Source organism: Gobio gobio (assembly GCF_949357685.1).
Source record: "Gobio gobio genome assembly, chromosome: 3".
NCBI classification, from domain to species: Eukaryota; Metazoa; Chordata; class Actinopteri; order Cypriniformes; family Gobionidae; genus Gobio; species Gobio gobio.
In genome coordinates, this window is record NC_137099.1 from 67,364,507 (window position 1) to 67,374,506 (window position 10,000).

The window sequence follows — 10,000 nt, forward strand, 5'->3', positions numbered from 1 at the left end:
ACTCATATCACGATCAACAGCTGTTACTGTACTACAGCACGACTACAGCATTGTACCGACCAATCAGAATCCAGGACCAGAACCGTCCGCTTTACAATGCAAAATACAACTGGTTGATCACTTTCCTGGAAAAGATGATATCAGTTTAGGCAAGACAAGGCAAATTTATTTGTAAAGCAACATTAAAAACAACAGTTATGACCAATGTGCTGTACACCTTTAAAAACATAAAAACAGCACAAAAACACACACGTTACACACCAATATTATACATCTGACCCCGCAAAAAGATGCGTTTTCAAAAGAGATATGAAAGACCCTAGCCTGACGTCGTCATACTCAATTCTAGTCAGAATATGAGTCTGAAACTGCTCAATTGGGCTGTGATTATGGGGCGTGTTTCAACCGAACCAGAAAAGACTTCAATTGGACAGACCTACAACCAATCAGAGCAACGGAGCGACGCATAACGTCAGTTCTTAACAGAACTCAACTGCACGCACGCTGGAAGAAGTAGAGAAGATGAGTGTAAACGATCTTTACCGTTGTTGTAAAAATAATGTAAGGATACACGGAGTACTTATCAACACCATCATCATTTCTGAGAGGAATAGTGAAGGTGAACGCATATACGAACAAATTCTCTGTTTAGTAAACGAGTTCAACCCCAGCACTCTTTGGTGACGTGGATGATTACGTTAGTGTTGATCATCTGTTCATCATCGTATAAAGCCCGCCTTGATGATCTGATTGGTCCGAACAGCTCTGATTCGAGCAAAGATGCTCCACAACGGATCAAGTCCAGACCGAATTTCCCAAACTCAAATGTTGTGGGCGGGGCTAAATTCGGCTGGCATCCAGACTAGAAAGACCCCAGTGTGGAAGCTGTTCCGATATTTGAAAACAAACAACAAAATCTTAACATCGATCCCGTAACGGACTGGCAGCCAATGTAGAGGGGAAAGAATGAGGGTGGTATGGTCCCGTTTCCGAGAGCCTGGACAATTTGCAATCGAGACAAAGTGGACTGAGAAATCCCCATATACAGGGAACTACACTAGTCCAGACCTGAAGACACAAACATCACTCTCTCGAAATCAGAAAACGACAAAAAATGGCTTGACCTTTGTCAGTGTTCTTAATGGAAAACCCTGATCTGACAACAGCATTGATCTGTTTGACAAACTTTAACAACTCATCAAAGAGTAGCCCTACATTTACCACAGATGAAGGGCCTAAATCAAACTTATTTGATTCATTCATATGCAAATTCACATCCAACCAAGTTTTCAGGAAAATAAAATAGGACCCAAAATGGACCCTTGGGGAATCCCACATGTAAGAGGAGCCGGAGATGATGTGAATTCCCCCAAGGCATTCCATTTTAATCCAGGACCCTGAAACCCCACCAATCGCTGAAGTCGTGCCGTGAGAATGTGATGGTCTATGGTGTCAAACGCTGCACTAAGCTCAAGTTTATCAGTGTCTACCCAGCCACCAAAGATTTGCTCTGAGAACGATTTCACAACGTTCCCATTAAGTTTCTGAATGTTCTCTCAGCGTTCAAAACATCCAGCTCTTTTCAATGTTTTAAAACGTTTTTCTTGGATATTTGAAGAAAACATTATTGGAACGTTTATAATAATAATTTATCATTTAATAATTTGTTACATTTATATAGCGCTTTTGTAGGCACTCAAAGCGCTTTACATAGAGGGGGGAATCTCCTCAACCACCCCCAATGTTACTTTTGAATGTTCGAAATGAGTAGTAACGTTTAAACAATGTGAAATGAACGTTTCAGAAACACACTGTTCCATGAACGATGTATAAATGAGAACTCTGAACAAACGTTCTATTAACGTTGCTGGAATGTTTGTTGATGACGTTGAAAGAGCATTCCCTGTACGCTGTGTAGTTTGCGGCTCTGGTGTGAATAGGTCCATATAGGAATGTGAATGTCTAATAATCTCATGTTTTCAGCAGTGAATATGATTTTGTTTTGTTGTTTTTATTTGGGGGGGGGGGTGTGGAGGGATGGAGAGTGGACAGAGTGATCGAGGGCAGACAGAAGAACACTTTATATTCATAAGGCTACAGATTATTAAAATTATCACCACATCAATGACTGGTGATGTTTAATTGAGGCATAGCTAGTTCCTGTCCCTTACCCTACCATACCATCACTCTCTCTCTCTCTCTCTCTCTCTCTCTCTCTCTCTCTCTCTTTCTTTCTTTCTGTTGCAATAGTTTTGTCCCCCTCTCTTTTGTCTTTCGCCCTCATGTTCTTCTCATGTCTAATGAATTTCACTTGACCTTTAAGCTTGAAAAGAAACGGAAGACTCTGCTGTTGAACTGAAATTTCTCTTTTTCTCTCTTCTGTGCACCTTCTGCCTGTCTCTCTCTCTCTCTCTCTCTCTCTCTCTCTCTCTCTCTCTCTCTCTCTCTCTCTCTCTTTCTATCTCTCTCTTCATTTATACCTCTCTCCCCCTCTCTATATTTCAACGCTTGAATAGAAGTGGACCAAAAAGGTAAAGACCATGTTAACGCCGCAGTTTCTCTCTCCTGTCTCTCCTCATCTTGTCTTCCTCTCTCTCTTTCTGTCTCTCTCTCTCTCTCTCTTTCTCTCTCTCTTTTCTCCCTGGCCCTTGTGATGTGCTCTAGTTTGATGCAGCTCCTTCATTTTCCTCCTTCTCTTGTTCACACACCTTACAAACACCAGGACGAACTTCCTCTCTCTTTTATTTTCTCTCTCTAGCTATAAATATCTCTCTCTCCCTCTATCTATCTATCTCTCTCCCTCTCTCTCTCTATCTAGCTCTCTCTCTCACACACACACACACACACACACACACACACTTGTTTTCTGCTCTCCCCTTTGATTTGCTTGCTGTTTGAAGCTCATTTATCCTCAGATCCAAACGACACATGTGTCTCTGTTCATCCCTTTGCTTCCCTCAGGACCTGTTGTCATTTATTTAGTGTTTAAAAAGAAAACAACTCCTTCTCTTTTAGTAACTGTGTGCACATGCCGTGTTCCTGAAGTGCTTGACCTGAGTGAGTGGATGTGACGTGAGTGACAGTTGTCCCAACCAATCCCTGTCCTCTGTGTGAACTAACCCGCATCTCATTGGCTCCAAAGGTTCCTGTAGCCCCGCCCCCTCTCTCATGACTCTACCTCAAATACTCTAACCAAAAGTGAAATGTAGCAAACCAGTTTGTGACAGCAAACAAACAAATCTATCTATCTATCTATCTATCTATCTATCTATCTATCTATCTATCTATCTATCTATCTATCTATCTATCTATCTATCTATCTATCTATCTATCTATCTATCTATCTATCTATCTATCTATCTATCTATCTATCTATCTATCTATCTATCTATCTATCTATCTGTCTATCTATGCTGACACACACTCTTATAATGACATTGTATTTTCATCTTTTGAGAATTAAATCTCTCTTTCTCACACACACAGGCACTCATGATACAGCAATAGGTAGTGTAAGATGTGTGTTTGTGTAGTGTGTGTGTGTGTGTGTGTGTGTGTGTGTAGAATAGATCTGTTCATAAGATCTATTCTCTTATCAGTCTAATACCCTTCATCCCCTACTCCTGCTCATCTCTATTATCCCCCTCTCTTTCTCCGTCTCTAGTTTTTGTGTGTCCCGGAACATTAATGCGAGTGTTGGAGCCCAGTTCCGTGCGGGAGGCGGAGCATCAGTCGGGGGCGTGGTGTAAGGACCCTCTGCAAGCGGGCGATAGGCTGTATGTGATGCCCTGGACGCCCTATCGCACAGATATGCTGTATGAATACGCTTCCTGGGATGACTACATCCAAAACAGGGTCACCACCACCTATAAGTGAGTTTACGCAATCATATTTGGTTATGAAGGCCTTGTGAGTGTAACGTAGGCCAGTAAGAGCTGTGCGTGTAAAGATAATTCACTCCCCTGGCCACAAGAGGTGCTAGCGACTGACACTAGAGGCTCTGGTCTTTAGCACCTTGTTAGCAACTCCCACACCAGTTCAAATCCCGCTCGAAGCGGGTTGAGTAAGACCGCTTACATTTGGTGCCGTGACCCGGATGGGAGTGAGGTTTAGGGGTGAGTGTAACGCAGGCCAGTAAGAGCGGTGTGTGTAAACCTCACTCCCCTAATCTCAAGAGACATGCTAGCAACTGACGATAGAGTCTGTGGTCTTTAGCGTCATTGTCAGTGCACCCACCTCCCACGCCTGAGACCCCGGTTCGAATCCCGCTCGAAGCAGGTCGAGCAGGACCGGTTACATTTGGTACCGTGACCCGAATGGGAGTGAGTGTAACGTAGGCCAGTAAGAGCGTTAACCTCACTCACTCCCCTGGCCTCAAGAGCTATGCTAGCGACTGATGCTAGCGGGTGCAGTGTCCTTGTTAGTCTAATGGACAAAGGCCAGAAAGAGCTGTGCATGTAAACCTCACTCCCCTGGCCACAAGAGGAGCGCTAGTGACTGACGCTAGAGGCTGTGGCCTTTAGCATACTTGTTAGCGCACCCGCCTCCTATACTGGAGCGGTTGGAGTAGGACCGGTTACATGAGCATGACTACGCAATGACTTGCGAAGGTTGCATGAATGCTACTGTAACGTTTCTGTGTAATCTACAGGTTGCCGAGTCGAGTGGACGGCACCGGTTTTGTCGTGTATGACGGGGCTGTGTTCTACAATAAGGAACGCACACGCAACATTGTGAAATACGACCTGCGAACTCGCATCAAGAGCGGCGAAGCCATTATTGCAACCGCCAACTACCACGACACGTCGCCGTACCGCTGGGGCGGGAAATCCGACATCGACCTAGCCGTGGACGAACATGGGCTCTGGGTCATATACGCCACTGAAGCCAACAGCGGACGGCTGGTTGTTAGCCAGGTGAGAGAGATAAAACGAGATCAGTGTATCCAAATTTTTCACATTCTTTCCGTAATCCGATTGGCTCGTGTCTCAGGTGAACCCGTACACGCTGCGTTTTGAGGGGACGTGGCAGACGAGCTTTGAGAAGCGCATGGCGTCGGATGCGTTCGTGGCGTGTGGCATCCTGTACGCCGTTCGCTCTGTGTACCACGACGATGACAGCGAGGTGGGCGGAGACCTGATCCTGTACGCCTACGACACGCGGCGTAACCGCGAGGAGCCGGTGAGAATCCCGTTCCCCAACCCGTACCAGCACATCTCGTCCATCAGCTACAACCCCAGAGACAACCAGCTGTACGTCTGGAACAACTACATCGTCCTGCGCTACCCGCTGGAGTTCAGCCCGCCGCAGCCCACCACAGGTAACGGCTCAAGAGTTTCAAACGATCCCCATCTTGATTTGTTTCCTGTTTAATCTCACCAAGACCGTGTTTTAATTCTCTCTCAGATCCTCTCTCCACCCCTCTTCTCTCCACCACTTCTCCGAATGCGCTCTCCACCACGGTGTCCATGGGCTTCAGCCCCACGTCCATCCCGTCCGTGACCTTCCACCCGGTGGGAGCCATAAACAGGGCTCCGGCAGGGCGGCCCATCACAGCCACGGTCCCGGTGACCGTCAGGCCTCCCCGCCGACCACAGGGGCCGCGCACACCCATGTGTGAGGGCCGCGTGACCCGCGGGGTCCAGTGGCCTCCGACCCATCGAGGGGAAACAGTGGAGAGACCCTGTCCCAAAGGATCCCTCGGTGAGTACCTGCTTAAATTTGTAGTATATGTATACACATATTTTGCATTATTAGTGGATTCCAACAGCTATCAGTGTTTTGACATCATACGGATTACATCAAGGGACTTGAAGGTCATATGCTAATGTTACCTTTAAAGCCACACTCTCCTGCAGAGCGATGTGATGAGCTCCATTTAAAACCAAATGCTGTTTTCAAATTGTTTTATGATTATTATGCATGCAGTTTTCATGTTAATTCAGGGACTACATGGGAAATTATACTTATAAAAATCCATTTGACACACAGCAGGACCATTGAAATGAAGTTGATACAAAGTGAACTTTTCGCTCATCCATTTTAATCCTTTTGTTGACTTCTGCACCCTGAATGAACCTCATCTCGTACTCATTTAATGGGTCAGAGAGTTTTCTGTAGTTTCTGTGTGCAGTGCTTTCCATTGATGTGTGTTGCGTCATGTTTCCTCAGGTCTTACAGGCTCTTTTAAGGTTTAGCTATCAGCGGAGCTCAGCTTTATACAGTGTCATGGTTCGTTTATTTCTGTTTCCTTTGCACCTGATTGAAACCGTGTTGTGTTTTGACGGGTCTTTCAGGTATAGCCTCGTATCAGTGTATGGCTGAGGACATGGTGTGGAACCCAAGAGGTCCTGACCTCAGCAACTGCACCTCACCTTGGGTCAGCCAGGTCGCTCAAAAGGTCAGTCGAAGGGCAGAGGTCAGGGGTTATCAGAAGGATGAACAGATACCGAAGATCTGACAGACAAACTGGATATAGTCTTAACTTTACTGTAAACATCTAGTAATCTGTACTATTCACATACTATGCCTTTTTTACTCAGGAAACCCAAGTTCAGATTGGTTTGAGTACCATTTTGTCAAGCAAACTATTAAAAAAAACAAGATTTTTGAGGGGGGGGGGCAATTATTAATAGACTCATTTCCTCCACTTCTGCAGTTATCTTTCTCTAGTTGCATTCAGTCATTTCCCAAAGTCATCTTGAATTATGAATTGTCTATAAAACTCAAGAGAACATCACATAAGCCGACTTCATAAACTGATGTTGATTTTCCTAAAATGTTTTTGTTCGGACTCACCATTATGGAGATCACTGTTTTATTTCAAAGGAAGAGAAGTAATACATATCTAAATATATATATACACCGATCAGGCATAACATAATGACCTAATATTGTGTTGACCCGTCGAGGCATGGACTCCACTAGACCCCTGAAGGTGTGCTGTGGTATCTGGCACCAAGATCCATCCCACAGATGCTCGATTGGATTGAGATCTGGGGAATTTGGAGGCCAAGTCAACGCCTCAAATTGTTTCGTTGTTGTGCTCCTCAAAGCATTCCTGAAGCATTTGTGCTTTGTGGTGGCGCATTATCTGCTGAAAGAGCCACAGTCACCAGGGAATACCGTTTCCATGAAAGGCTGGACATGGGCTCAACAATGCTTAGGTAGGTGGGACATGTCAAAGTAACATCCACATGATGGAGGACCCAAAGTTTCCCAGCAGAACATTGCCTAAAGCATCACTGCCTCCGCCGGCACGCCTTCTACCCATAGTGCACCTGGTGCCATGTGTTCCCCAGGTAAGCCACACACACACACCCGGCCATCCACGTGATGTAGAAGAACACGTGCTCATCAGACCAGGCCACCTTCTTCCATTGCTCCGTGGTCCATCAATGAGTGCATCAATGAGCCTCGGCCGCCCATGACCCTGTCGCCGGGTCACCACTGTTCCTTCATGACCCTGTGGCCGGTTCTCCTCTGGTCCTTCATGACCCTGTGGCCGTTTCTCTACTGGTCCTTCATGACCCTGTGGCCGGTTCTCCACTGGTCCTCCATGACCCTGTGGCCGGTTCTCCACTGGTCCTCCATGACCCTGTGGTCGTTTCTCTACTGGTCCTTCATGACCCTGTGGCTGGTTCTCCACTGGTCCTCCATGACCCTGTGGCCGGTTCTCCACTGGTCCTCCATGACCCTGTGGCCGGTTCTCCACTGGTCCTCCATGACCCTGTGGCCGGTTCTCCACTGGTCCTTCATGACCCTGTGGCCGTTTCTCTACTGGTCCTTCATGACCCTGTGGCTGGTTCTCCACTGGTCCTCCATGACCCTGTGGCCGGTTCTCCACTGGTCCTCCATGACCCTGTGGCCGGTTCTCCACTGGTCCTTCATGACCCTGTGGCCGGTTCTCCACTGGTCCTTCATGACCCTGTGGCCGGTTCTCCACTGGTCCTTCATGACCCTGTGGCCGTTTCTCTACTGGTCCTTCATGACCCTGTGGCCGGTTCTCCACTGGTCCTTCATGACCCTGTGGCCGGTTCTCCACTGGTCCTTCATGACCCTGTGGCCGGTTCTCCACTGGTCCTTCATGACCCTGTGGCCGGTTCTCCACTGGTCCTTCATGACCCTGTGGCCGGTTCTCCACTGTTCCTTCATGACCCTGTGGCCGGTTCTCTACTGGTCCTCTATGACCCTGTGGCCGGTTCTCCACTGGTCCTTCATGACCCTGTGGCCGGTTCTCCACTGGTCCTTCCTCTGAGCACTTTTGATAGAGACTGACCACTGCAGACCGGGAACACCCCACAAGAGCTGCAGTTTTGGAGATGCTCTGACCCAGTCGTCTAGCCGTCACAATTTGGCCCTTGTCAAATTCACTCAAATCCTTATGCTCACCCATTTTTCCTGCTTCTAACACATCAACTTTGAGGACAAAATGTTCACTTGCTGCCTAATATATCCCACCCACTAACAGGTGATGAAGAGATCATCAGTGTTATTCACTTCACCGGTCATAATGTTATGCCTGATCGGTGTACATATAACTAAATCTCATGTCAAATAATGATCTTTTGAAATGTTAATGCTAACACTTACGTCACAAACACTTTGTGAGACTTTAAATTGTTTTGATATAATCCCTCTATATTTGTAACAATATCTTGTAATTGATCAGGCTTGAGTCATTCAGCATCAAAACACAACAATGTCAACAATTCCACTTTATTTAAAGTAAACGATCATGTACTCTTGTCAGTACAATATACATATTCCTATTTCACTTGTTCTTGTCAATCGTTTTAAGTCAAGTCTAACTCATTCAATTTGACAGTATAGACGGACGGATGGACGGATAGATATTTTAATGTCTCTCTCTCTCATCTCTGTAGATTAAGAGTGGAGAGAACGCAGCCCATATTGCTGCTGTACTTGTCAATCACACACGGGGGCGGGTCTATGCTGGCGATGTCACTTCCTCTGTGCGTCTGATGGAGCAGCTGTTGGACATTCTGGACTCACAGCTGCAGGCGCTCCGACCTGGAAACAAGGAGTCAGCCACACGCAACTACAACAAGGTACTCACACACACACACACACACACACACTCTCTCACACACATTCTCACACATACACCTATCAGAGTAACACAGTTTTGTCCGTGTCTTTCAGCTTCAGAAGAGAGAGCGCACATGTCGAGCGTTTATTCAGGTAACTATACAGCACACATTCACACGAACACATATCTCTCAGTGTACGACGCCTCACGCGTGCGTGTGTGTGTGTGTGTCAGGCGGTGGTGCAGACGGTGGATAACCTGCTGCGTCTGGAGGCGCTGGAGTCGTGGCAGGACATGAACGTCACGGAGCAGTCGCACACCGCCACCATGCTGCTCGACGTCATGGAGAAAGGAGCGTTTCTATTGGCCAATAACCTGTACGGGGGACACTTCAGCGACCGCGCTCCCAACATCGGTACGGCACGCAAACATCGTGACCGACAAATTAACACACATGACTACCATTCAAGAGTCTGGAGTCTGTTTCTGAAAGCTCATTAATCTGATCATAACTCCAGTAAAACAGTGAAATATTCCTCCAGTGTAGATCATCTGTTCTCTATGTGAATATATAGTGTGATTTATTCCTGTGATCAAATCATCATTACTCCAGTCTTCAGTGTCACATGACCCTTCGCTGATCACTCTCATATGAGGATTTATGATTATTATCAGTGTTAAAAAGTTCATATTCGTATGGAAACTGTGATTGTTGAATTGTGATTTAAGAGCAAACGTGTGTGTGTGTGTTTCAGATCTGGAGGTGTACGTGCTCAACACTGAGATGGAGCTGAAGGACCTGTCCTTCCCCAACTCGTATGACAGCGACAGCACCATCCACGTGTCCTCGTCCACCATCAAGCAGTACAGCCGCAACGGTCGGTCTAGCCCCTTACCCAGGCCACGCTGGCTCTATGTGTGGGAGGACGAGGGTTATTCTGACACGAG

At 46.6% G+C, this 10,000-nt stretch overlaps 1 protein-coding gene across 1 annotated transcript in view; it reads left to right on the forward strand.

The window, feature by feature from the left end:
* LOC307123882 (adhesion G protein-coupled receptor L1) overlaps positions 1–10,000 on the forward strand; it is a 47,438-nt gene that overhangs the window by 17,315 nt on the left and 20,123 nt on the right. Inside the window, exons 5-13 of the mRNA XM_079812667.1 lie at positions 3,665–3,872; positions 4,652–4,916; positions 4,993–5,320; positions 5,407–5,703; positions 6,297–6,400; positions 8,886–9,071; positions 9,166–9,204; positions 9,287–9,467; positions 9,808–9,930. Coding sequence (XP_079668793.1) covers positions 3,665–3,872; positions 4,652–4,916; positions 4,993–5,320; positions 5,407–5,703; positions 6,297–6,400; positions 8,886–9,071; positions 9,166–9,204; positions 9,287–9,467; positions 9,808–9,930 — 1,731 coding nt within the window. The remainder of the gene's footprint in view (positions 1–3,664; positions 3,873–4,651; positions 4,917–4,992; positions 5,321–5,406; positions 5,704–6,296; positions 6,401–8,885; positions 9,072–9,165; positions 9,205–9,286; positions 9,468–9,807; positions 9,931–10,000) is intronic.